Below are 27,484 nucleotides of genomic sequence, written 5' to 3'. Positions count from 1 at the left end.
TCTATCTATCTATCTATCTATCTATCTATCTATCTATCTATTTATCTACCAAACTAACTACAGTATTTATCTATCTATCTATCATCTATCTATCTATCTATCTATCTATCTATCTCTATCTATCTATCTATCTATCTATCTATCTATCTATCTATCTATCTATCTATCTACCTACCTACCTACCTACCTACAGTATTTATCTATCGATCTATCTATCTATCATCTATCATCTATCTATCTATCTATCTATCTATCTATCTATCTATCTATCTATCCATCCATCCATCCATCCATCCATCCATCCATCCATCCAACCATCCCACTAGCTGAACACATGGGGAAATTCCCCAGCTTTTCTTTCTTCCTATGCCCGCTACGCTCTGTCTAGATCTAACTGATCTAATATCACCACCCTAAAATCTGTTCCATCCACGTCGTCTCTTCACCGTAGGGTGGTACATCGCCCAGCATGTCGCGTCTGGAGCGACAGACCGACGAACACGTTGGAAAAGTAAAGGGAAGGTGGTTTTAAGGAGCCGAATCCGGGCGATTCCCGTCCGCAGAACGGCCTGAAATCTCATGTCCCCGTTTCCATGCCTCAGAATAACAAGAGTTGGAAGGGATCTTGTGAGTCATCTAGTCCAATCCTACCCCCCCGGGCCCACCTCGTCCTCCTCCTGCCCGTTTCCCATCCCTGCCCTCCCAACGGAGGTAAGGGACGATCAATCCTAACACAGATTTGAACACACCGAGGCTGCCGCCCTTTTGGGATGTCCGAATAAAGGGCGGGAAAAAATAATAGCTTGAGCACTAGTTCTACATACGGTCCGCTGAAGCCTGTTTCACTCCCAAATGAAACAAAGAGAGGAAGGGGAATACAGCAGAAGAAATGAAGAAAAAAAAAGATATTGCAAGTTCCCTATCGATGGGTGCCGTGGTTTGGGCCCCCACCCCATGAGGGCATTCGGACTACCCAGGCAGAAAAAGAACAAAAACCCAAGTCAAAGCCGTCGGATTCGGACGAGCGGCCGTGTTTCATAAAAGGGAGGCAGAGTTTTTCTATGCTGTCCTTCCGATGGGCGATTTTTTTAAAGCGTGTCCTTTGAAAGAAAATAGCCCCCCACCACACCCATAGGTTAAGATTTGTTTAGAAGAGACGGATTAAGAGTGATCTACAGTCAGATTGGCTCAGATAGTTCTCAATTGAGAAAGTCCAGAAATATTTCACGAGAAGAGTTCTCCACTCCTCTACTCGTTGCAGAAGACCTTATGCCACCAGACTTGAAATTCTAGAACTAGAAAACCTTGAATTACGCCGCCTTCGGTCCGATTTAAGCATGGTATATAAAATCATACATTGCAATGTCCTACCCGTCAGTGAATACTTCAGCTTCAACCATAACAACACAAGAGCACACAATAGATACACACTCAAGGTTAACCGCACCAAACTTGATGGCAGGAAATACGACTTCAGCAATAGAGTGGTCAATGTCTGGAATACTCTACCCGACTCTGTAGTTTCTTCCCCAAACCCCAAAAACTTTAACCTTAGACTGTCTACTATTGACCTCACCCCCTTTCCTAAGAGGTCTGTAGGGGGCGTGCATAAGCGCACCAACGTGCCTACCGTCCCTGTCCTATTGTTTCTCTTATTCTTCTCTTATTTTTCTTATATGTACCCATTTCATGTATTCACAACTATGTATACACTTATACTTATTATCTTGTAAACAATTGACAAATCAAATAAATAAATAAAATAAATAAATAAATAAATCCTCGGAGTTAAAAGAGTCCAGGAGGACCCCGCCTAAATTTCAGATCGGCATCATCCTAGACCACCCCCCGTGTCTCCCGGATAGCAGCTGCTCCCTCTTGGTTAGGTTGAAGCTTCCCTTTCTTTCCCCTTTTCTTAACTGTTGCACGGAGAGAGCCGGGAAGACAGCTTTCTCGGCCGTTGACGTCCTCCCCCTCCCCCTATGGTGATCTTAGCCCCAGAGGTGAGAAGCCCCTTCCCCCTCCCTCTGGTCCTTCTGGAGACCTAGCTCTGCCAATTGGCCTGTCGGAGCGGGGGCGTGTCTAAGAGTGACCGGCAACCTGAGGGTGGTTGGGGGGGATGGATGAGCCCCCTCTCCACTTCTTGATAACATCTTCATTCCTTGTGTGCCCAACCACACTTGGCCAATAAAAGAATTCTGTTCTGTTCTGTTCTATTCTATTCTGTTCTATTCTATTCTATTCTTCATTCCAATATCTATTCTATTCTATTTTCTATTCTATTCTAATTTCTATTCTATTCTATTCTATTCTATTCTATATTCTATTCTATTCCATTCTAATGTTCTATTCTATTCTATTCTATTCTTCATTCCAGTATCTATTCTATTCTATTCTAATTTCTATTCTATTCTAATTTCTATTCTATTCTAATTTCTATTCTATTCTAATTTCTATTCTATTCTATTCTATATTCTATTCTATTCCATTCTAATGTTCTATTCTATTCTATTCTATTCTATTCTTCATTCCAGTATCTATTCTATTCTATTCTAATTTCTATTCTATTCTAATTTCTATTCTATTCTAATTTCTATTCTATTCTATTCTATATTCTATTCTATTCCATTCTAATGTTCTATTCTATTCTATTCTATTCTTCATTCCAGTATCTATTCTATTCTATTCTAATTTCTATTCTATTCTAATTTCTATTCTATTCTAATTTCTATTCTATTCTATTCTATATTCTATTCTATTCCATTCTAATGTTCTATTCTATTCTATTCTATTCCAGTATCTATTCTATTCTATTCTAATTTCTACTCTATTCTATTCTATTCTATTTCTATTCTATTCTATTCTATTCTATTCTATTCTATATTCTATTCTATTCCATTCTAATGTTCTATTCTATTCTATTCTATTCTTCATTCCAGTATCTATTCTATTCTATTCTAATTTCTATTCTATTCTAATTTCTATTCTATTCTAATTTCTATTCTATTCTATTCTATATTCTATTCTATTCCATTCTAATGTTCTATTCTATTCTATTCTATTCTTCATTCCAGTATCTATTCTATTCTATTCTAATTTCTATTCTATTCTAATTTCTATTCTATTCTAATTTCTATTCTATTCTATTCTATATTCTATTCTATTCCATTCTAATGTTCTATTCTATTCTATTCTATTCTTCATTCCAGTATCTATTCTATTCTATTCTAATTTCTATTCTATTCTAATTTCTATTCTATTCTATTCTATATTCTATTCTATTCCATTCTAATGTTCTATTCTATTCTATTCTATTCTTCATTCCAGTATCTATTCTATTCTATTCTAATTTCTATTCTATTCTAATTTCTATTCTATTCTAATTTCTATTCTATTCTATTCTATATTCTATTCTATTCCATTCTAATGTTCTATTCTTCATTCCAGTATCTATTCTATTCTATTCTAATTTCTATTCTATTCTAATTTCTATTCTATTCTAATTTCTATTCTATTCTATTCTATATTCTATTCTATTCCATTCTAATGTTCTATTCTATTCTATTCTATTCTTCATTCCAGTATCTATTCTATTCTATTCTAATTTCTATTCTATTCTAATTTCTATTCTATTCTAATTTCTATTCTATTCTATTCTATATTCTATTCTATTCCATTCTAATGTTCTATTCTATTCTATTCTATTCTTCATTCCAGTATCTATTCTATTCTATTCTAATTTCTATTCTATTCTAATTTCTATTCTATTCTATTCTATATTCTATTCTATTCCATTCTAATGTTCTATTCTATTCTATTCTATTCTTCATTCCAGTATCTATTCTATTCTATTCTAATTTCTATTCTATTCTAATTTCTATTCTATTCTAATTTCTATTCTATTCTATTCTATATTCTATTCTATTCCATTCTAATGTTCTATTCTATTCTATTCTATTCTATTCTATTCTTCATTCCAGTATCTATTCTATTCTATTCTAATTTCTATTCTATTCTAATTTCTATTCTATTCTAATTTCTATTCTATTCTATTCTATATTCTATTCTATTCCATTCTAATGTTCTATTCTATTCTATTCTATTCTTCATTCCAGTATCTATTCTATTCTATTCTAATTTCTATTCTATTCTAATTTCTATTCTATTCTATTCTATATTCTATTCTATTCCATTCTAATGTTCTATTCTATTCTATTCTATTCTTCATTCCAGTATCTATTCTATTCTATTCTAATTTCTATTCTATTCTAATTTCTATTCTATTCTAATTTCTATTCTATTCTATTCTATATTCTATTCTATTCCATTCTAATGTTCTATTCTATTCTATTCTATTCTTCATTCCAGTATCTATTCTATTCTATTCTAATTTCTATTCTATTCTAATTTCTATTCTATTCTATTCTATTCTCTATTCTATTCTATTCTATTCAATTGCCCAGCATCTGAATTTTGATCCTATGATCATGAGGATGCTGCAAAGGTCATAACTGTGAAAAACGGTCATGTCACCTTTTTCAGTGCCATTGTAACTTTGAACGGGGTCATTAAATGAAATATTGTAAGTCAAGGACTACCTATATAGCATTCTGTTCTATTCTATTCTATTCTATTCTATTCTATTCTATTCTAATTCTATTCTATTCTATTCTATTCTATTCTATTCTTCTATTCCTCTATTCTCTATTCTATTCTATTCTATTCTATTCTATTCTATTCTATTCTACTCTACTCTACTCTCTATTCTATTCTATTCTACTCTCTATTCTATTCTATTCTATTCTATTCTATTCTATTCTATCCTCCTCCCTTCCCCTCCCCTCCATTCCATTCTATTTTAATCTTGTTCTTTGTTCTGTTATCTTTGCTCTTTTAACAATGGTTTTTCTAGTCCAGTATATTTTTACCGATAGTCCTCGACTTACAATTGAGCCCCAAATTCCTTACTGTGAGGCGAGACACTTGTGAAGTGAGTTTTGCCCCCATTTTACGACCTTCCTTGCCGCAGTTTGTTCAACGTTATCACTTCCGTCGTTAAGCTAGTAACATTGATTGTTTGCTGGCTTCCCCACTGACTGCGTTTCAATTCATTCCCCCATGAATTCCCCTTTAAAGTCAAAACACATCGTGTAGGAATGAGCTCCAGAGGCTGTGAGAAGTTAACAGTCCCCTCTATACGGTTTCCTGCTTGGGCAGGGGGGGGGGTTGGAATAGATGACCTCCAAAGTTCCCAACTAAGTTATGCTGTAAACGAGCCCTTTCCCATCCACCAGAGGCCTTCAAGGAGCCCCCACACACAAGAAATGGAGATGTCCCCTACAAGTTGGGACTTGGAGGCATCTGCTCCCAACCTGGAGATAGCCCCAAGTCTTCAAGGCTGAGTAGAACTATCCTCCGTGACCCTCTCTTTAAAGCCGTTCCAGATAGTGACCACCACATCTTACAGGAAGAACTCCACAGACTGTGAGAAGCTAAAATGAGCCCTTGTCCATCAAGCCAAGGACCATCCTAGGCCAGGTGCCTCCAAGGAGCTCCCAAGATGGAGGTATCTGACGGAGATGTTTCATCAACGCCCTGTTTCCTCAACCCGACGGCCAACCTAGGCCAGATGCCTCCAAGGAGCTCCAAAGATGGAGGTATCTGACGGAGACGTTTCATCAACGCCTGTTTCTCAACCCGACGGCCATCCTAGGCCAGATGCCTCCAAGGAGCTCCCAAGATGGAGGTATCTGACGGAGACGTTTCATCAACACCGTTTCCTCAACCCAATGGCCAACCTAGGCCAGATGCCTCCAAGGAGCTCCCAAGATGGAGGTATCTGACGGAGATGTTTCATCAACGCCTTGTTTCCTCAACCCGATGGCCATCCTAGGCCAGATGCCTCCAAGGAGCTCCCAAGATGGAGGTATCTGACGGAGACGTTTCATCAACACCGTTTCCTCAACCCGATCGCCATCCTAGGCCAGATGCCTCCAAGGAGCTCCCAAGATGGAGGTATCTGACGGAGATGTTTCATCAATGCCCTGTTTCCTCAACCCAATGGCCATCCTAGACCAGATGCCTCCAAGGAGCTCCCAAGATGGAGGCATCTGACGGAGACGTTTCATCAACGCCCTGTTTCCTCAACCCAACGGCCAACCTAGGCCAGATGCCTCCAAGGAGCTCCCAAGATGGAGGTATCTGACGGAGATGTTTCATCAACGCCCTGTTTCCTCAACCCAACGGCCATCCTAGGCCAGATGCCTCCAAGGAGCTCCCAAGATGGAGGTATCTGACGGAGATGTTTCATCAACGCCCTGTTTCCTCAACCCAACGGCCATCCTAGGACAGATGCCTCCAAGGAGCTCCCAAGATGGAGGTATCTGACGGAGACGTTTCATCAACGCCCTGTTTCCTCAACCCAACGGCCAACCTAGGCCAGATGCCTCCAAGGAGCTCCCAAGATGGAGGTATCTGACGGAGATGTTTCATCAACGCCCTGTTTCCTCAACCCGACGGCCAACCTAGGCCAGATGCCTCCAAGGAGCTCCCAAGATGGAGGTATCTGACGGAGACGTTTCATCAACGCCCTGTTTCCTCAACCCGATGGCCAACCTAGGCCAGATGCCTCCAAGGAGCTCCCAAGATGGAGGTATCTGACGGAGATGTTTCATCAACGCCCTGTTTCCTCAACCCGATCGCCATCCTAGGCCAGATGCCTCCAAGGAGCTCCCAAGATGGAGGTATCTGACGGAGATGTTTCATCAACGCCCTGTTTTCCTCAACCCGACGGCCATCCTAGGCCAGATGCCTCCAAGGAGCTCCCAAGATGGAGGTATCTGACGGAGATGTTTCATCAACGCCCTGTTTTCCTCAACCCGACGGCCATCCTAGGCCAGATGCCTCCAAGGAGCTCCCAAGATGGAGGTATCTGACGGAGATGTTTCATCAACGCCCTGTTTCCTCAACCCAACCATCCTAGGCCAGATGCCTCCAAGGAGCTTCCAATGAGAAGATGGGGTTGTTCTCCTGCAAGAAGGCATCTGCTCCCAATCTGAAAGCAGTCCCGAGTCTTCACAACGGACAGGGTAGACCTGCCCTCCATGAAATGTCCTTTTAAAGCTGCTCCGGATAGCGACCGTCAGGTCTTGTGGAATTACCCAAATGAAAGAGGTCGCTTCCTGGGCATTTTCACCAGGATGGCTTTTCTTAGTACCTTAAGGCACCTGATGTCCTGGGTTTAAATGAAAAAAATATTCTATTTGAAGGGTTGTTTTTTTTAAAAGACAAACTTTGGGGGGGTGGGGTTTGCTATCATTTGGTCTTGCTTGTTCCAATCTCTACCAATAGTTCTCCCCCTCATAAGATGCCTAAGGGAATCTTCTCACAAAAAGGAGATAAAGGAGATTATCTTGGGGCTTCAAAAGGATTTTTTTTCTTTTTCTTTTTTGAGGATGATGCCAGAGGCCATTTTCTTGGCTTGGAACAAAAGGTTGAGCCTTCCTACTTTTCTGTCAAATTCTGACTAAATTTTGGTGAGAAGAGCTCCCGTAAAAGTGAAATAAATAAAAATATTAGCCCGGGAGGGACTTGTCTTGGACCAGGAAAAGCTACATTGGCAGCAGAAGTTAAGGAATCTCGACAAGGCTTTTTTGAGGTTGAACAAAAAGTGCCTGTGCGGCCTCAGGATTTGCTTTTACTGGCATTTTGTCGGCAAAGGAAATGCTGCGAAATTAAGAATTAAAAAGCCCTTCTCCGGGGCGACGGAGGGGATTTTAAGGTGGATTTTGCAGGCTGTGGTATCCATGACAAAGCAAACCTGGCACCTCAGTTGCTTTTTTTCTCGCCTCAGCATTTTTTTTTTCCTGAGGTAAAAAAGAAAAAACGCGTGGGGTGGACAAGAAGCGGGGCTTTTGGTGTCCTATTTGTGCTACAAGGACATATATTTGTGCTTTAGAGCTCAATATTACCTGTTTTTTTTAAAAAAAAGTTAATTTTTTTTTGCGCCTCTAAAGTGAGTTAAAAAAACAAAACAAAACCAGCGAACGAGAAGCAGAAGCGCGCGCGCGCGCCCACTCTTGCCCTCTAACGCGCAGGCGCGCACCCACTCTTGCCCTCTAACGCGCAGGCGCGCGACCCTCCCTCCGCACATCCGGGTCTCCGCTGCCTCGAAGGGGCGTGTCTCTCTCTCTCGCGCGCGCGCTTCTCTAGCACTGAGTCATGGAATGTCCGGGATCCGCTCGTCGCGCCGCAGGCTCGCGCGCTTGCGCACGCGCACAAGAGGCCGGGTTGAGCGGCCGGGGATGGAAAGGCTTGTTCGCCGCCATCCGCGGGGGCAAGTTGCGGCTTTTGGCGCCGTGGCTCGGGAAAATCCCGCCCTTTTGCACCCTCTTTCCAGGACGGAAAGGCGGTTGGCCGCCTGCTCTTTTGCAAGCACTCGCCTAACGGAGCGACCTGCACAGGCTTGGGTGGAGGGCGAAGAGGGTTCTGCGCCTAACTGGGCTTGCAAAAAATAATAATCCAGAACAACACAGGGCAGTTAGGAGGTGTGTGTTATGTGTGTGGGGGTTGGGCATTTAGCTTGGATTGATCCACTACCGTTGCAAAAAGAGGGTGAGTTTGCACCAAGCTGCACAGCTTGGGTGGAGGGCGAAGAGGTTCTGCGCCTAACTGGGCTTGCAAAAAAAATAATCCAGGACAGTTAGGAGGTGTGTGTGTGTGTGGTGGTGGTGGTGTTTTTGGGCATTTAGTTTGGATTGATACACTACCGTTTGCAAAAAGAAGGGTGAGTTTTGCACCAAGCAAGCCAGCTCATCTCGAAATTCTGGCTTGCAGGGGGGAAAAAAACCTCACAACGTCCGGAAGCGTTGTGGTTGCGTATCTATCTGGAGGCGAGTGGGTGCAAGTCACGCTAAAACAGACTGGGAAGTAAAGCGAGAGAGCGGACGGTGTGGGCGTTTTCGATTACAAATCCCCCCCCCCCAATCTTCCGCAGGCCAGCCAACTATGCAAAGGCTGGGGATAATGGGGCTTGCGGTCCAATACGTTGCACCCGAACCGATGCAAAGGCTCAAAATCCTAAATCTATTGAGGAGGGGGGCAGATTTATTGGCCGCACGCTCTTCATAGCAATAGCCCTTGCTTATATACCGCTTGACTGGGCCTTTTATAGCCCTCTCTAAGCGGTTTATAGAGTCGGCATATTCCCCTCCCCCCAAAAAAAGAAAAAAAACCCAATCTGGGTCCTTAAACTTGTTTTCCTAAGGCAGGAGGGGAGTGGCGGGGTCGCCTTTCGCGCATGCGCAGAGTGGTGGGGGTCGCCTTTCGCGCACGCGCAGCCTGGACTCTTGGGAAACTACAAGTACCGAGAGGCTTTGCAAAAGCCCAAAGCGGGGCGGGGTCACGTGACCCTCCACAACTTGCCCATATTGGGAGCCCTTGGCTGCTGTCGTTTGTTTACATGCGAGGCGGAATTTGCTCCTTTGAACGAGGCAAACATCCGTCCCTGCAGCCAACAAGCAAGGTTTCCGCTTTGGAGACTGAAATGAACGCCCGCCAAGAGGACTAGAAGCCTTAAAAGAGGCTTTTTCAAGTGGTCATCCTGCTGTCACCTTTTACATTCTACAATTGAGGCATATGATTTCCATCGTTAAAAAAAAGAAATAAAGTAAACATTTCCCTAGGAGGAACGTAAGCTTTAGTTAATACTGTCACGGGCCACGTGACAAGCCCCGCCCTCCGCAAACAAGGACCTTCGCCCACACTTTTGGAGAAAAGGATCTCGGCCCGCTGATTGGTTCAAGACACAGTACACCGCTTCCCCTATTGGTCGAAAAGGGGGAAAGGAGGCGGGAGCAAGAAGCGGGAGGGGGAAAGGAGGCGGCTTCTGGAACGCCCCGTAGAGCAGATTCCTGTTGGCTGGCCCTCCCAGGCGAGTGGGGGAGCCGTCGCGAGCTCCGATTGGCCGAGGCCGCGCGAGAGGGGCGCGTCTCCTTTCGGTCCCGCCCTCCGCGTATATAAATCCCCGTCGCAGGGGGAGCGGGCCATCGCGGGCAAGCGGTAGGCGCGGAGCGCTCTTGCTCTGGCGGGCGTCGGGTGGCGCGCGCGCATGCGTGGCGGTGGGAGGGGGAAAAGAAAGAGACGGAGGGGGAGAGAGAAAAAAAGAGAGACGCCTCGACGCATGCGCGCCGGCCTCTGAGGCGAGCGGACGCGCAGCACGGCAGCTGCGCCGCGCGGGGGCTGCCGGGCCGGCGGCTCGAGCGCGCGTCCCGCACGGCGCAGGCGCAGAAAGGCGCGCCGTCGAGGGGCGGAGAAAGAGAAGGAAGAAGCGCCGTCTGAGGCGGCCGCCGCCTCCTCCGTGAGGAACCGAGAAACGGCGGCGGCGGCGGTTTCCCCGGCCAGGCATGCTCAAAATGGCCACGGACAAGGAAACCTTCCTCGTCCCGGCGCCTCCTCCCCGTTGCTGAAGGCCCGGCCGGAAAACGAGACGCCTGAGGGGCCGTTGTTACCGTCGCCGTCGCCTCACGAAGACCCTCAACGCCGGCAAGAGCAGCTCCAGCGGGCCCGTAACGGCTTCCAGACCGGGCCTCGGGCCTCAGGCGGCGGCGGGAGCGGGGGAGGCAAACGTCGCAACAGCTGCCACGTCGGGCCTTTCAAGGCTCCGGCCTTCAAGCGCCGCCGGCGGGTCAACTCGGAGTGCGACCCGGTGCTCCCGTCGGAGTTCCTGCTGGGCGGCAACATCTTCGACCCGTTGAACCTCAACAGCCTGCTGGACGAGGAGGTGAACCGGGCCCTCAACGCCGAGACCCCCAAGTCGTCCCCTCTGCCGTCTAAAAGCCGGGACCCCGTGGAGATCCTCATCCCCAAGGACATCACCGACCCGCTCAGCCTCAACGCCGCCCAGGAGGACCCTCCCGTCTTGGCTTCGCCTCTCAAAGCCGGGCGGAAGAGGCACCGGCACCGGGGCAACAACCAGAGGGCTTTGGGGGGATCGGAAGCGGGGGGCTCCTCCTTCCTCTTCCTCCTCTGCCCCTCCCACCACCACCATCACCGCCACCACCACCTCTTCCTCCTCCTCCTCCTGCAGGTCCTGCCAAAAGGCGTCCTGCAACGGGGCCACCCCGCAGCCCTACGAACTCAACACCGCCATCAACTGCCGGGACGAGGTGGTCTCCCCATTGCTTCCCCTGGAGGGGGGGAGGAGGAGGAGGAGGAGGAGGAGAGGGGGGGGGAGGAGAGGGGAAAGACGGGGCAGAGCCTCCCCAAGCCCAGCCGGCTTCCAGGAGCACCGCCCTGCCTTCCTCCTCCTCCTCTTCCTCCTCCTCCCACCATCATCACCATCACCACCACCATCATCACCACCATCGCAAAAGGCGCCGGACTTCTAGCAAATCGGAGGCGGCGTCGGCAGCAGGGCGGGGAGGCAGCCCCCCCCAAGCTGGCTCCCTTCCTCCTCCTGTTCCTCTTCCTCCTCTTCCTCCTCCTCCTCCTCCGCGGGCTTCCCGCCACAAGTTCCAGTACGGCAACTACTGCAAGTACTACGGTTACCGCAACCCGGATTGCGAGGACGTCCGTCTGCGGTCCTTGAAAGCCGACTGGTTCCGGGGCCGGGAGGTCTTGGATGTGGGTTGCAACGTGGGTCACCTCAGCTTGAGCTTGGCGAAGAAATGGCAGCCCGCTCGGATGGTGGGCCTGGATATCGACGGGGCCTTGATTCGCTCGGCCCGCCAGAACATCCGGCATTACCTCTCGGAGGAGGAGCAGCGGCCGTGGCGGCGGCGGCAGCCGGCCCGGGACGGCGACGACGGGGAAGAAGGGCCTAAGAAGAGCTTCCCGGCCTCGCTGACGGCCAGCCGGGGTCCGATTGCTGCCCCCAGGGTGCCCCAGGACGGGGTGGACGCCACGCTCTTCCCCAACAATGTCATCTTCGTCCAGGTGAGTATGAGAGAGAGAGAGAGAGAGCCTTGCCCCAACCCTGCCTGTATCCCCCCCCTTTTGGGGGCCAGGTGGGGGGGGATTCACTCTTTGGGCTCCCCCCCCCCCCTTAGCCCTGCAGCCCTGGCTCTCTCAGGTGTTTGGGAAGGAGGGAAAGGGGAGGGGTGGAGAAAAGGAGAGGAATCAAGGAGGGAGGGAGGAAAAAGAGAGAGAGAAAGAAAAAGAAAGAAAAAGAAAGAAGGAGGGAATGGAGAAGGAAGGAAGGAAGGAATGGATTCTTTATTGGCCAAGTGTGTTTAAAGGAAAGAAGGAAGGAGGGAAAGGGAAGGGAGGGAGAAAAGGAAGGAAGGAAAGAAGCAAGGGAGGAGGGAGGGAGGAAGGAAAGAGAGAGAGACGGAAGGAAGGGATGGAGAAAAGGAGGGGAATAAAGCAAGGAAGGAGGGAGGGAGGAAAAAGAGAGAAAGAAAAGGAAAGGAGGAGGGAATGGAGAATGAATGAAGGAATGAATGGATTCTTTATTGGCCAAGTGTGTTTAAAGGAAGGAGGGAAAGCGAAGGGGTGGAGAAAAGGAAGGAAGGAAAGAAGCAAGGAAGGAGGGAGGGAGGAAAGAAGGAAAAAGAGAGAGACAGAGGAAAAGAAAGGAGGAGGGAATGGAGAATGAATGAAGGAATGGATTCTTTATTGGCCAAGTGTGTTTAAAGGAAAGAAGAAGGGAGGGAAAGCGAAGGGGTGGAGAAAAGGAAGGAAGGAAAGAAGCAAGCAAGGAGGGAGGGAGGAAGGAAAGAGAGAGAGACGGAAGGGATGGAGAAAAGGAGGGGAATAAGGAAGGAGGGAGGGAGGAAGAAAAGAGAGAGAGAGACAGAGGGAAGGAAGGAAGGGATGGAGAAAAGGAGGTGAATAAAGCAAGGAGGGAGGGAGGAAAAGAGAGAAAGAAAAGGAAAGGAGGAGGGAATGGAGAATGAATGAAGGAATGAATGGATTCTTTATTGGCCAAGTGTGTTTAAAGGAAAGAAGGAGGGAGAGAAAGCGAAGGGATGGAGAAAAGGAGGGAAATAAAGAAGCGAGGGAGGAAAAAGAGAGAAAAGAAAAGGAAAGGAGGAGGGAATGGAGAATGAATGAATGAATGGATTCTTTATTGGCCAAGTGTGTTTAAAGGAAAGAAGGAAGGAGGGAAAGGGAAGGGAGGGAGAAAAGGAAGGAAGGAAAGAAGCGGGAGGAAAAAGAGAGAGAAAGAAAAAGAAAGAAAAGGAAAGGAGGAGGGAATGGAGAATGAATGAAGGAATGGATTCTTTATTGGCCAAGTGTGTTTAAAGGAAAGGAGGAGGGAGAGAAAGCGAAAGGATGGAGAAAAGGAAGGAAGGAAAGAAGCAAGCAAGGAGGGAGGGAGGAAGGAAAGAGAGAGAGACAGAGGGAGGGAAGGAAGGGATGGAGAAAAGGAGGGGAAGAAAGAAGCAAGGAGGGAGGGAGGAAAAAGAGAGAGAAAGAAAAGGAAAGAAGGAGGGAATGGAGAATGAATGAACGAATGGATTCTTTATTGGCCAAGTGTGTTTAAAGGAAAGAAGGAAGGAGGGAAAGGGAAGGGATGGAGAAAAGGAAGGAAAGAAGCAAGGAGGGAGGAAGGAGAGAGAGAAAGAAAGAAAGCAACCTGATTTGGAACAGCTGACATCTCACCAGGAGACCTTTAACCCCATCAAACATCCACATTTGTCTCTCCTGGGTCCTTGGGAAGGACTGGAGAGGGGGATTAAAAAGGCCAAATCCAGCCTCAACCTCTGCATGACTTGGAAACCTTCTATAAAAAATAACAATGCAGCTTTGAGCCGCACCGGCCTATCTTGGGTGTTTGGGAAGGGACTCCATAGGTAGTCCAAAAATGCCACATCCAGCCTGACCACACCTGGCTCAAGTGTGCAACGAACCATAATAGTGAGAGGCCCCCTTGGGTGCAAGCCCCAAACATCTGGGAACATCCCTTGAAACGCCTTGGGCATTGACCAAATTCAGCATGGGTCCATTGCAAAAAGGCAGCTTGGGTTGGAAGAGCTGGCCTGTCCTTCCAGGGAGTCCTTCAACCACACCGCCACACACGTCTTGTCTCTCCCAGGTGTTTGGGAAGGACTCCAGGGGTGGGTAAACAGGCCAAACCCAGCCTCAACATCTGGCTGGTTTTGCAAGTGACCATAATAACAGAGCTTCCCTCCCTCGACATCATCAAACAGTCACCACCACTCGACGGACTCGCAGCCGGCTGGCACACCGTACTCAATGGGTCTTAAGTCTGCATGGAGGGAAGGAAGCAGTGGGGTTGCCACAAGGTTCCCTCTCAGGCCCAGGACTCTTCCAGATCTTCCTTAAGGACTTAGATGAGGGACTAGAAGGGGAACTGACCAAATTTGCAGGTGATACTACGCTGGCAGGAATAGCCAACACCCAAGAAGATGAGCTCAAGATCCAGAGGGATCTTGACAGACTAGAACACTGAGCCGTATCTAACAAAATGAAATTCAGTGTAAAGGGAAGTCCTACACTTAGGCAAGAAAAGCCAAATGGACACATATAGACTGGGTGAAACCAGGCTCCATAGCAGGAACTGGGAGAGGGATCTTGGAGTCTTAGTGGACAACCAGCTAAATAGGAGCCAGCCGCGTGCAGCAGCTGCCAAAAAAGCAAATGCAATCCTAAGCTGCATTAACAGAGGGATACAATCGAGATCAAGGCAAGTACTAATACCCCTCTGTAAAGCCTGAGTAAGGCCACACCTGGAGTGCTACATCCAGTCAATTTGTCCATTTCTGCGCACATCCTTAAGGACTTAGATGAAGGGGACTAGAAGAGGAACATTTGTACTAAAATCAGATCGGTTTGAAACGGGCTAGGGGCACCCTAAGAATGAAAAAGGGGGGATCAAGAATACCCCGTTTCTCCAACCCAAGAGGAAGTCCCAGCAGGTTTGATAGGCATGACATGAAATTAAGCCCCTCCCCCCCAAATTAAGGCCTATATTTAAACATGCGAAATAGGGGGGGGGGGGGCTTGCCGTTAGGAAGTACTTGTGTGGCACACCCGGATAGGGTGCTGCCTGCGTTGACCCCGATGCGGCGTGCCCCACCAACGCCGAGGTCAACATCCAAGCCGTCGCCGCGCCCGAAGATGCAAGGGGGGTTGGAATTAAGTCACACCCCCCCAAACAAAGACAGCCTAGCCATTTTGGGGGCTCAAAAATAAAAATAAAATAAGACCCGGCCTTATTATATGAGAAACGCGCTAAATATCTTGATGAATGACATAGATGAGGAGCTAGAAGGGAAATGTACCCAATTTGCAGATTATAACTAAGCTGCCAGGGAATTTCCCAACATACCGAGAAGATTAGGCTCAAGATATCCAGGGGGATCTTGACAAGACTCGACACCCTGGGCCCGTCTCTTTAAGAAAAATGAAATGCCACGGCGAGACAAATCCATCCTCCGCTTGGCTTGGCCGGTCAGAAGGTCGCCCGAGGCCGCCCCCCGTCATAAAGACGAGTCGGTTTGCCGAGAGTCTGAATTTGGACTGGTGCCCTCTCTTAAGAAAATGAAATTCAATATTTGAGGGCAGAGGGGGTTGGACTAGAGGACCTACAAGGTCCCTTCCAACTCTGTGAATCTGATTTGAAGGAACAAAAGGACCAGGGGAGACAGGAGAGCAGCCTTCCAGTATTTGAGAGCGTGGGGGTGGGGTTGGACTAGATGACCTACAAGGTCCCTTCCAACTCCGTTTTTCTGACTTTCACCTGATTTGAAGGAACAAAAGGACCAGGAGGGAGGAGAGCAGCCTTCCAGTATTTGAGGGCAGAGGGGGTTGGACTAGATGACCTATAAGGTCCCTTCCAACTCTGTTCATCTGACTTTCACCTGATTTGAAGGAACAAAAGGACCAGGGGAGGGAGGAGAGCAGCCTTCCAGTATTTGAGGGCAGAGGGGTTGGACTAGATGACCTCCAAGGTCCTTTCCAACTCTGTTCATCTGACTTTCATCTGATTTTAAGGAACAAAAGGACCAGGGGAGACAGGAGAGCAGCCTTCCAGTATTTGAGGGCAGAGGGGGTTGGACTAGATGACCTATAAGGTCCCTTCCAACTCTGTTCATCTGACTTTCATCTGATTTTAAGGAACAAAAGGACCAGGGGAGACAGGAGAGCAGCCTTCCAGTATTTGAGGGCAGAAGGGGTTGGACTAGATGACCTACCAGGTCCCTTCCAACTCTGTTCATCTGACTTTCATCCGATTTTAAGGAACAAAAGGACCAGGGAGGCAGGAGAGCAGCCTTCTAGTATTTGAGGGAAGAGGGGGTTGGACTAGATGACCTACCAGGTCCCTTCCAACTCTGAGAATCTGACTTTCATCCGGTTTTAAGGAACAAAAGGACCAGGGGAGACAGGAGAGCAGCCTTCCAATATTTCAGGGCAGAAGGGGTTGGACTAGATGACCCCAAGGTCCCTTCCAACTCTGTTCATCTGTCTTTCATCTGATTTTAAGGAGCAAAGGACCAGGGGAGACAGGAGAGCAGCCTTCCCAATATTTGAGGGCAGAGGGGGTTGGACTAGATGACCTCCCATTCTGATTATCTCTTATCTGCTGTTCTCTCTGTTCTCTCCCCCTTCCCTCCTCTGCCATATGGTCCCCTGGGCAGAAGGGGGAGGAGGGCCCACCCCCAGCTGGCTCCCTCCCCTCCTCCCACTCCTCAACCCAGCTGCTGTGGGGTGTCCTTGGCTTTGGACATCTGCTGGCCTTGGTCAGAAGGTGAGGACGAGCCAGAAGGAGGAGATGGGGGAGTGGGGGGAGTGGGGGGAAGATAACCATGGTCACAAGATAGGCAGGAACAGATGACTTTGGGAAAAGGGGGAGGGAGGGGCGCTCTCCCTTAATTCCCCCAACCTTCAGAAAGGCGGTTTGAGGGGTGGGGGGAGGTGGGGGGAGGGGAGGAAGATGAGGCAGGAGCTCAGCCCAGTCAGGTTGACCCGGTTCTGTGCCAGGTCATCCCTCCCGCAAGCAAAACGCCCCACCCTGTGCGGTCGCTAAGCGGAGGGTCGGACTAGATGACCTCCAAGGTACCCTTCCGACTCTGTGAATCTGACTTTCATCTGATTTGAAGGAACAAAGGATCAGGGACACAGGGAGAGCAGCCTTCAATATTTGAGGGTCGAAGGGGGTTGGACTAGATGACCTCCAAGGTCCCTTCCAACTCTGTTCATCTGACTTTCATCTGATTTTAACGTCCTTTTCTTCCTTAAAATCAGATGAACAGAGTTGGAAGGACCTTGTAGGTCATCTAGTCCAACCCCCCTGCCCTCAAATACTGGAAGGCTGCTCTCCTGCCTCCCCTGGTCCTTTTGTTCCTTAAAATCAGGTTAAAATCAGATTAATCAGAGTTGGAAGGACCTTGTAGGTCATTTAGTCCAACCCTTCTGCCCTCAAATATTGGAAGGCTGATCTCCTGCCTCCCCTGGTCCTTTTGTTCCTTCAAATCAGATTATGAGTTGGAAGGGACCTTGTAGGTCATTTAGTCCAACCCCCTCCCCCGCCTCAAATAGTGGAAGGCCGCTCTCCTGCCTCCCTGGTCCTTTTGTTCCTTAAAATCAGATTATGAGTTGGAAGGGACCTTGTAGGTCATCTAGTCCAACCCCTTCTGCCCTCAAATATTGGAAGGCTGCTCTCCTGCCTCCCCTGGTCCTTTTGTTCCTTAAAATCAGTTTATGAGTTGGAAGGGACCTTGTAGATCATCTAGTCCAACCCCTTCTGCCCTCAAATATTGGAAGGCTGCTCTCCTGCCTCCCTGGTCCTTTTGTTCCTTAAAATCAGTTTATGAGTTGGAAGGGACCTTGTAGATCATCTAGTCCAACCCCTTCTGCCCTCAAATATTGGAAGGCTGCTCTCCTGCCTCCCCTGGTCCTTTTGTTCCTTAAAATCAGATGAACAGAGTCGGAAGGGACCTTGTAGGTCATCTAGTCCAACCCCTTCGGCTCTCAAATACTGGAAGGCTGCTCTCCCGCCTCCCTGGTCCTTTTGTTCCTTCAAATCAGATGATGAGTTGGAAGGGAGCTTGTAGGTCATCTAGTCCAACCCCTTTGGCTCTCAAGTATTGGAAGGCTGCTCTCCTGTCTCCCCTGGTCCTTCTTCTCTTCCCTGGACTAGCCAGGCCCACTTCCTGTAACCGTCCATTGTCCGCTTTTAGCTTCCAGTCCCCTCAATTCCTCCTGGTTGCTCTTCCCTGCCCTCTTTCCAGAGTCTCAAGGGGCTCTTTGGGGGTGTTGGTGGGGGGCAAACTCTCTGGCCTCATGAGGTCATCTAGTCCAACCTCCCCCCTTTCGATGCTGACCCAAGGCCCTGGCAAGCCCCAGGCCCCGAGTGTGACCCGATCCTTGGCTTTTATCCTTGGAATAAAAAGAAAAAAGAAACTTCTTGCCGAGAGCCTCCCTTTGGGTGCAGCTGACCTCCCCTCCCTCCCTCCCAGCACTGCTGGCCTTCCTGGCTGTCCAGCCCAAGGCTGAGGGTCGCTGACTGGCCAGGGAGGGAAGTGGGGGTGGAGATCTTGCAGCTGGGCTGAGTTTCAAGGCTGCAAAGCCCTCCCCCCCACCCCAAATCAGCCTCCCAAGGCTGGTGTGTGGCCTCGTGGCTGTGGAAGGAACCCTTCCCCCTGCTTTCTCTGGGTGGCTGCCTGGCTGAGCTGTCCCTGGCCTCCCCTTCCAAGGGGGAGAGGGAGAGAGAGAAAGAAAGGGGGGAGAAAGAGAAAGAGTGAAAGAAATAGAGTGGGAGAGAGGGAGGGAGAGAGGAAGAGAAAGAAGGGGGAGAGAAAGAAACGGAGAGAAAGAGAAACAAAGAGGGAGAAAGAGAGGGAGAGAGAAAGAGAAATAAAGAGAGGGAGAGAGAAATAAGAGACGGGAGAGAAAGAGAAACAAAGAGAGAGAGAGAAAGAGAGAGAGAGAGAGAGAAAGAGAAATAAAGAGAGGGAGAGAAAGAGAGAGAAATAGGGAGAGAAAGAGAGAGAGAGAGGGGGGGAGAAAGAGAAAGAAAGAAAGAAAGGGGGAGAGAGAGAGAGGGGGAGAGAAAGAGAAACAAAGAGGGGGGAGAGAGAAAGAGGGAGGGAGAGAGAAAGAGAAACAAAGAGGGAGAGGGAGAGAAAGAGAGGGAAAGAGAAATAAGAGGGAGAGAGAAAGAGAAATAGAGGGAGAAAGGAAGGGAGAGGGAGAAAGAGGAAGAGAGGGAGGGAGAAAGTGAGAGAAAAAAGGGAGGGAAGAGAGGAAGGGAGGGAGAGGGAGAGAAAGGGAAGAGAGGGAGGGAGGGAAGAGAGAGGGAGAAAGAAAGGTAGGGGAAAGAAGGAAGAGAGAAAAAGGGAGGGGAGAGAGAGAGAGAATTTCCCCAGAAAGTCCCCACAGATAATAGCCGGCACTTCAGTGGGACTCCTCCTGGTGGCCGAAGCAGCTCCCAAAGTGAAGCTTTCTGAGCAGTCTTCAAGGGCAGCCTCCGAGAGAACGCTTGGCAGTCATCCACCAGGATTATTAGGGGACTGGAGACTAAAACATACAACGAACAGTTGCAGGAACTGGGCTTGGCTAGTCTAGTAAAGAAGAAGGACCAGGGGAGACAGGAGAGGAGCCTTCCAATAGTTGAGGGCAGGGGGTTGGACTAGATGACCTACAAGGTCCCTTCCAACTCTGATTATCCGTATCTGTATTCATCTGGGTGAGGGGCCAAACGAGGCTGCCCGATCCTGGAATAAATGCGGTTGGCACACAAGGCGCATAGAATAGAATAGAGAATAGAATAGAATTAGAATTTGAATTCTTTTTATTGGCCAAGTGTGGTTGGACACCCAAGGAATTTGTCTTGGTGTAAAACCTCTCAGTGTACATAAATGAAAAGAGACATTGGTTAAGAATCAAGCATCATAACGTACAACACTTAATAATAATAGTCACAGGGTTACAATCAGCAATCTAATATTCATCTAATCCATTTTAATTTGTTTTATTTTCTAACCACTGAGGAAATAAATAAAATAGAATAGAACAGAATAGTGGTATGAAGAATAGCATAGAATTAGAATGAGAATAGAATTAGAATAGAATAGAATATAGGAATAAGAATAGAATAGAATAAAGGAAGACTAGAATAGAATATGGAATGTGAATGGCATGGAATAGATTAAGGAATAGAATAGAATAGAATAAAGGAAGAATAGAATAGAATAGAAAATGGAACAAAATAAATATTGGAATGAAGAATAGAATAGAAAATAGAACAGAATAAATATTGGAATGAAGAATAGAATAGAATAGAATAGAATAGAATATTAGAATAGAAATAGAATAGAATACTTTATTGGCCAAGTGTGATTGGACACATTTGTCTTGGTGCAAATACTCTACATAAATGAAAAGGTACATTTGTTAAGAATCAAGAGTCATAACGTACAACGCTTAATAATAATAGTCACAGGGTACAATAAGCAATCTAATATTCATCTAATCCGTTTTAATTTGTTTTATTTTCTAACCACTGAGAAAATGAATAGAATAGAATAGAATAGAATAGAATAGAATAATAGAATAGAAATAGAAATAGAGTTCTTTTTATTGGCCAAGTGTGATTGGACACCCAAGGAATTTGTCCTGGTGCAAATGCTCTCAGGTTCCATAAAAGAAAAGATTTCATTCGTCAAGAATCATGACGCGCAACACTTCATCATAATAGTCCCAGGGTTGCAACCAGCCATCAAATCAAACCAGGAAACAGTCCATCAAAACCATCATAAGGATACCAGGGACAGAGCTCCAAGTCGTGCAGTCCCAAAAGTGGAGGAGGAGACGAAGGAAAGAAAGGATGGGAGGATGAATCAATAGCAAATAGCAGCGCAGCCTTCAGTCAGCAGTTGGGCAGCGGAGGGAATTATTGGTTTAGCAGAGGGATGGCATTCGGGAAGAAAAAAACTCCCCTTGTGTCGAGTTGTTCCGGTGTACGGTGCTCTAGGGAGGGTGGGAAGTGGAACCACTTTGTGTCCCGGGTGTCAGGGGGGGTCCCCAGCCTTCTTTTGGACCCGGGGTGCAGGACACGAAGTCCTCCATGGAAGGCAGGCCGGTTGCAATTGTATTTTTATTTTTATTTATTTCCCCCACCACCACCACTTAACTCTCCGGAGTCTTGTGGGTTGGACTTGGGGTGCAGGACACGAAGTCCTCCATGGAAGGCAGGCACGGTTGCAATTATATTTTTATTTTTATTTATTCCCCCCTACTTAACTCTCCGGAGTCTTGTGGGTTGGACTTGGGGTGCAGGACACAAAGTCCTCCATAGAAAGCAGGCCGGTTGCAATTGTATTTTTATTTTTATTTATTTTTCCCCCCACTTAACTCTCCGGAGTCTTGTGGGTTGCAGTCCCACTTCCTCTCGGAGGCGCTGAGGACGGACTCCACCTCCTTCCTCTGGAGGGAACCAATTTGTCGATCTGGGTGTGTGTGTGTGTGTGAGAGTGTGTAAAATATATTCCCTCTTTTGGGGGACTCCGGGTGGTGCAGCGGACAGTATATACTACTCTGCACGGCAGGGCAAAGGGCCTGGGCGCCCAACGCTGTGCCTTCCCCTTCCCCATCGCCCATCCGTTTCTCCCAGAGCGATCTGTTTGTGTATATTTGTGTGTGTGTGTGTGTGTGTTTTTCCCTCCCAACGTGGCAGCTTTCCAACTCCCAGGATTCCTCCTCGCTTGCCCCTAGGGGGGATGCTGGGAGTTGAAGTCCACCGGTCTTTTTTCCTCTCTTCCCCCAAACAGGGCAACTACGTCCTGGAGCGGGACGAGCTGCTGGAAGCCCAGAAGGCGAGAGTACGACGCCATCCTCTGCCTGAGCGTCACTAAGTGGGTGCAGCTCAACTGGGCGACGAAGGCCTGAAGCGTCTCTTCAAGCGGGCCTACCGGGCACCTGAGGCCCGGCGGGCTCTTCATCCTGGAGCCCCAGGCCTGGTCGTCGTACAAGAAGAGGAAGAACTTGACGGTGAGCGGGAAGGGGAGAGGACGGAAGGAGGGGAGAGAGGACGGAGGGAAGGGTCGGCTCACCCCCTTCGCCCACCCCAGGGGAGAGAGGCTGTCTCTACCCTGGTCTTTGAGGCCCCTGGGCAAGGGGGGAGCTGCCTGCCCCAACCCCTTGGGCACCTGGGGGCACCTTCCTTGCAGGTGCAAATCCTCACACGCACCCACACCGACTTTACTCCTTTGGTAGGAAACGATCTCCAGGCACTACCAGCGGATCAAGCTGAAGCCCGATCACCCCCGGCCTACCTGACCTCCCGGAAGTGGGCTTCTCCAGCTACGAACTGGTGGCCATGCCCAGGAACACGTCGAAAGGTGACGGGCGTGGCGTGGCGGGGCGTGGACCCCCCCCAAGACATCCCACCCCCCCGCCTCTCCACACACACACACACACCCCAAGTAAAACAGGCCGGGCCAGAGCCTCCTTCCCAGCTCGGTCCTGACACTAGAAGGGGGGGCTGGAATCCAGGGGGATTCTGGGTGTGTATTGGGGTGGGGGTGGGGGGCACGAGGGAGAAGCTGACCAGGCCTGAGTGAATACCTGGGCAGGTGGAAGAGAAGGGAGGACAGGGGTGGGGTTGGGGTATATCCCTCCTCCCACCCACCCACCCCCCAAAGAAGGCTGCCAGGGCAAGAGAGAGACCCCTGGCTGGGGAGGCTGTTTCTTCCACCCCCCCAATTTTGAGATCATGGGCCCTTGAATCGAAGCAGCCAGGAAGCCCCTCCCCTCCCTCCCCACCAACCCACCCTCCCCCACTTCCCCCTTTTTTGGGGCAGGGAGGCATCTCCTTCCTGGTCCCCCCAAGAGAGATGGGCCACTCCAACTTGGGTGTGTGTGTGGGGGAGGGCTGAGTAGCTACCTGGGGGGTGGGGATTGGGGGAGGGGTGTGCGCGTGTGTCTCCTGACCTCCCTCTCCCCCCTCCTCACTGACCAGGCCTTTTTTTTTCCTCCCCTCCCTCTCTCTCTCTCTCTCCCTCCCTCTCTCTCTCTCTCTCTCTCCCCCCACAGGCTTCCAGCGGCCCATCTATCTCTTCCGCAAGGGGCATCTCGGGGGACGACGCCTTGACAACACCCCCTCCCCCCAGATCTTCAAAGGACACCCCCTCTCCTTTCCTTCTCTTCTCCATGGGCCAGGAGGAGGAGGAGGAGGAGGAGGAAGATGGACAAGACCCTCCCTCCCTCCCTCCTCCCCTCCCTCCCTCCTCCCTCCCTTCTCCAGCCATGAATGTTTTGAGAGGCCAGAGACAGAGAAAGGTACCCAGAAAAAGGGGTGTTGATGGATTTGGGAGCCTGGTTTTTTATTTTATTTTATTTTATTTTGGGGGTGGGGGTGTTGGCAGGACACATGGGGTAGGGGAAGGGGAAAAGGGTGTGTTTATTAAGGGGGGAGGCAGGGGGAAAAGAGATGTGGGGGTGTCCAGGAGCCCCAAAAGCAGCCACGCTGCCCAGGATTCGGGCCTTGTTTCATTTTTATGGTTTCTTTTGTCCAAAAGGGAACAAATTAGGTGGAGTTGGGGGAGCCACCCATTAGCCCCTTGGCCTTTGATGTTTGGGGGGTGGGGTCTTTTTTTTTGTGGGGGTTGAGAGAAGGACTTCAAGCCTGGGAGGAAGAGGAGGATAAAAAGGAGGGGGGGCTTGGATCTCTCCCACGCGACGGGGTTTCGGGGGTTTGCTCGAACCGGCCTTTGGGAACAGGAAGTGGGGGTTGGGCGGAGGGAGGGGGGCTAAGAGAGGACTTCCCCTCTTAGCTGATCTCTGTGAGGTCCCCCCCTGAGTCCTCGCCACGGGCCCCTCCCTCCGTTCTGTTTTGGCAATTGGCTGCCATTTCTCTCTCTCTCTCTCTCTCTCTCTCTCCCCCTCCCATTTCCCCCCTCTCTCCTTTCAGCCCTGAGCAAGGCCTTGCTTTCGGAGGGGGCAAAGGAGAAGCCCCTTTCCTCCCCCACCCCTAAAAAAAAATACAAGGACCCTGTAGTTACTAAAGTCATCCTTTGTTTGAACGGAGTTTTATCTTTCAAAAAAAAAAAAGGTTGGATTCTATATATATATATATATATATAAAAATAAAACCTACCCATGATGACCGGCGGATGTGTGCCCCTTTCTAAAAGAAAAAAAAAGGGGGGTTTGGGGTTGGCCAGCGGGCGTTGAGTGGCCCCTTTGGAAGATGGGCAAAGGCCCCAAGCTCGGGTTGGACTAGATGACCTCCCAGCTCCCTCCCTCCCAATCTCTGGGACGCATCGGTCTCTGAAGCCCAGCGCCTCTTCTCTCTCTCCGCCTCCACTTAAGGGAGCCAGTTCGCTTAGGGACCGGCGGGAGTCCCCAACGGGCACTGGAAAAAGCAAAAGGACGACAAGAAGAAAAACGGGGCTTGCGACCCCTGTTCCCCCTTTAACGACCGTTGCCAGCATTCATTCCCCCGTGGTCAAAAAAAGTGTTCAGACAACCGAGGCAGAGTTAGCGACGGTCGTGCGTCGGGGGTACGGGTGGGGTGGGGTGTCACTGGATCCCCTTCCGACCAGGAACCGACTCCGTGGGAGAATGGGATTCACTGAGCGACCGCTCCGGACTGCGGCGATTCCTGGGGGTCAAAGTGCAGTCGAAACGGGCAAAGCCCCGCTGAAAGGGTTTAGCCATGGGGACGTGGGGTGTGTGTGTGTGTGTCCTGCTTCAGCCGTAACGCAAGGGGCTGGCTTGGGTGCAAGATGAAGACTTGGTGGACTTCAACTCCCAGAATCCCCCCCCCAGTCCACCATAACCTCCTCCTTCCTAGAGCGGAGAAGATTGCAGAGGAAGGGATGATAAAAGAGAGGAAGCGGGCAGAGAGAGAGAGTTGGAGATCTTAGCGAAGCGGAATGGGGGAATTCTGGGAGTTGGAGTCCACCAGGCTTAAATTAGGGATCTCTAACCTTGGCCACTTTAAGACTTGGTGGACTTCAACTCCCAGAATCCCCCCATTCCACCCATACCTCCTCCTTCCTAGAGCGGAGAGATTGCAGAGGAAGGGATGACAAAAGAGAGGAAGCGGGCAGAGCGAGTTGAAGATCTTAGCGAAGCTGAAGGGGGGAATTCTGGGAGTCAAGAGTCCTCCAGTCTTAAAGGGGCCACCTTGGAGACCTCTGCCTTTATGCTTTCGGATTACCAAGACTTGGAAGGGACCTTGGAGGTCATCTAGTCCAAACCCCACCCTATCCAAGCAGGAGACCCTCCACCATTCCTGACAAAATGGCAGTCCAGGCTCTTTCTTGAAAAGCTGCAAGGGATGAAGCTCCCACCATTTCTGAAGTATAGAATCATAACGGAGTCGGAAGGGACCCTAGAGGTCATTCAGTCCAACCCCTCCCCCATGCAGCCCAGGCAGGAAACCCTACACCAGAGGTCTCCATCCTTGGCAACTTTAAAGAGGGGTGGACTTTGACTCCCATAATCCCCAGCCAGCTTCGCTAAGACTTCCAACTCTCTATGCCTGCTTACACTCTGTCATCCCTTCCTCTGATCTAGGGAGTAGGAGAGAGAAAAGCCAGGCTAATTGAATGGGGAATTCTGGGAGTTGAAGTCCACCCGCCTTTAAAGTGGCCAAGGTTAGAGAGATCCCTGATTTAAGCCTGGTGGACTCCAACCCCAGAATTCCCCCAGCCAGCTTCGCTTAAGATCTTCAATTCTCCCTGCCTGCTTCCTCTCTCGTCATCCCTTCCTCTGCAATCTCTCCGCTCTAGGAAGTAGGAGGAAAAAAATCAGCTATGGTTGAATGGAGGATTCTGGGAGTTGAAGTCCACTAAGTCTTAGAGGGGCCCAGGTTGGCACCCTGATTGAATACCTGGGGACTCCAACTCCCAGAATTCCTCAGTCAGCTTCCCTAAGACTTCAACTCTCTCTGGGCACTTCCTCTCATCATCCCTTCCTCTGCAAGCTCTCCGCTCCAGGAAGTAGAAGAAGAAAAAGAGCTATGGTTGAATGGAGGATTCTGGGAGCTGAAGTCCACCAAGTCTTAAAGGGACCCAGGTTGGAGGCTCCTGATTCATACCTGGGGACTCCAACTCCCAGAATTCCTCAGTCAGCTTCGCTAAGACTTCAACTCTCTGGCCGCTTCCTCTCTCGTCATCCCTTCCTCCTCCGCTCTAGGAAGTAGGAGAAAAAAAAAAAATAACGAGCTATGGTTGAATGGAGGATTCTGGGAGTTGAAGTCCACTAAGTCTTAAAGGGGCCCAGGTTGGAGACTCCTGATTGAATACCTGTGGACTCCAACTCCCAGAATTCCTCAGTCAGCTTTGCTAAGACTTCAACTCTCTCTGCCCGCTTCCTCTCTTTGTCCCTTCCTCTGCAATCTCTCCGCTCTAGGAAATAGAGAAAAAAACGAGCTATGGTTGAATGGAGGATTCTGGGAGTTGAAGTCCACCAAGTCTTAAAGGGACCCAGGTTGGAGGCTCCTGATTTCATACCTGTGGACTCCAACTCCCAGAATTCCTCAGTCAGCTTCGCTAAGACTTCAACTCTCTCTCTCTGCCCGCTTCCTCTCTTGTCCCTTCCTCTGCAATCTCTCCGCTCTAGGAAATAGAGAAAAAAACGAGCTATGGTTGAATGGAGGATTCTGGGAGTTGAAGTCCACCAAGTCTTAAAGGGGCCCAGGTTGGAGGCTCCTGATTTCATACCTGTGGACTCCAACTCCCAGAATTCCTCAGTCAGCTTCGCTAAGACTTCAACTCTCTTTGGCCGCTTCCTCTCGTCATCCCTTCCTCTGCAATCTCTCCGCTCTAGGAAGTAGGAGAGAAAAAAATAACGAGCTATGGTTGAATGGAGGATTCTGGGAGTTGAAGTCCAACCAAGTCTTAAAAGGTGGCCCAGGTTGGTGGGGGGAGGAACCCCCTGCGTTAATCCTTCCAGCAGCCGAAACAAACAACCAGCCACGCCCAATCGGCTGGCAGTTAAGAGAGTTTTATGTACAGAAAGGCCACGGCGTGATTGCGTGGGATGCTTGTCCGTCAAGAGCCACCGCTCGTCTGTTGCCCAGGGCCCGCCTTCCACAGGCTCACTGCTGCAGCTTCCGGTGCATGAGAGGCGGGCGGTGCTGTCTCTGGGCCTGGAGCTTCGGAGGGGGTGGGGGGAGCAGGTGGGCGGGGCCTCAGGGAAGCCACCTCTGGGCAAAGCGGTAGGAAGGTCCCCTTAAGGGCATCCAGTCCATCCCCTGCGCGGGGTAGGGACTCCCCAGCAGTGAAAGGGTCCCCCCGCCCCGTGTGTTCCCCCTCCTCCTTACGTGTCTGGGGCCGGCTTTTCAGCCCCTCCCCGAGACCCTCTGCAAGGGAGCATCCTCGGCTCGGAAGGGTCCCTTAAGGGCATCCAGTCCATCCCCTGTGCGGGGTGGAAAGAGCCCCCGCCCCGTGTGTCCCCCTCCTCCTTGCATGTCTGGGTTCGGCTTTTCAACCTCCTCCCCGAGACCCTCTGCACAAGGGAGCATCCTCAGCTCGGAAGGGCTCCCTTGAGGGCATCCAGTCCATCC

General features: G+C 49.5%; 2 protein-coding genes across 2 annotated transcripts in view; one reads left to right on the top strand and one right to left on the bottom strand.

The window, feature by feature from the left end:
* The first annotated feature begins 9,952 nt into the window (after nucleotides 1-9,952).
* LOC113430772 (7SK snRNA methylphosphate capping enzyme-like) lies at nucleotides 9,953-23,942 on the top strand. The gene is given in 12 exon segments (XM_087947234.1): nucleotides 9,953-10,452; nucleotides 10,455-11,014; nucleotides 11,016-11,197; nucleotides 11,253-11,934; nucleotides 21,738-21,785; nucleotides 21,787-21,838; nucleotides 21,841-21,881; nucleotides 21,883-21,957; nucleotides 22,183-22,229; nucleotides 22,231-22,307; nucleotides 23,002-23,122; nucleotides 23,879-23,942. Coding segments are annotated over 12 exon segments (1,998 nt in total). The 5' UTR covers nucleotides 9,953-10,403.
* Nucleotides 23,943-25,470: 1,528 nt separating this feature from the next.
* Nucleotides 25,471-27,484, bottom strand: part of LOC113429429 (arf-GAP with coiled-coil, ANK repeat and PH domain-containing protein 1-like) — a 38,866-nt gene continuing 36,852 nt past the window's right edge. Inside the window, 2 exon segments of the mRNA XM_087947410.1 lie at nucleotides 25,471-25,487; nucleotides 26,640-26,741. Coding sequence (XP_087803536.1) covers nucleotides 25,471-25,487; nucleotides 26,640-26,741 — 119 coding nt within the window.

The sequence above is a fragment of the Notechis scutatus genome, chromosome Z (assembly GCF_049901735.1).
Source record: "Notechis scutatus isolate UNSWTSFEM ecotype Mainland chromosome Z, rNotScu1.2, whole genome shotgun sequence".
NCBI classification, from domain to species: Eukaryota; Metazoa; Chordata; class Lepidosauria; order Squamata; family Elapidae; genus Notechis; species Notechis scutatus.
The sequence above is the reverse complement of the archived record's forward strand: the minus strand, read 5'-3'. Positions and strand labels throughout refer to the sequence as shown.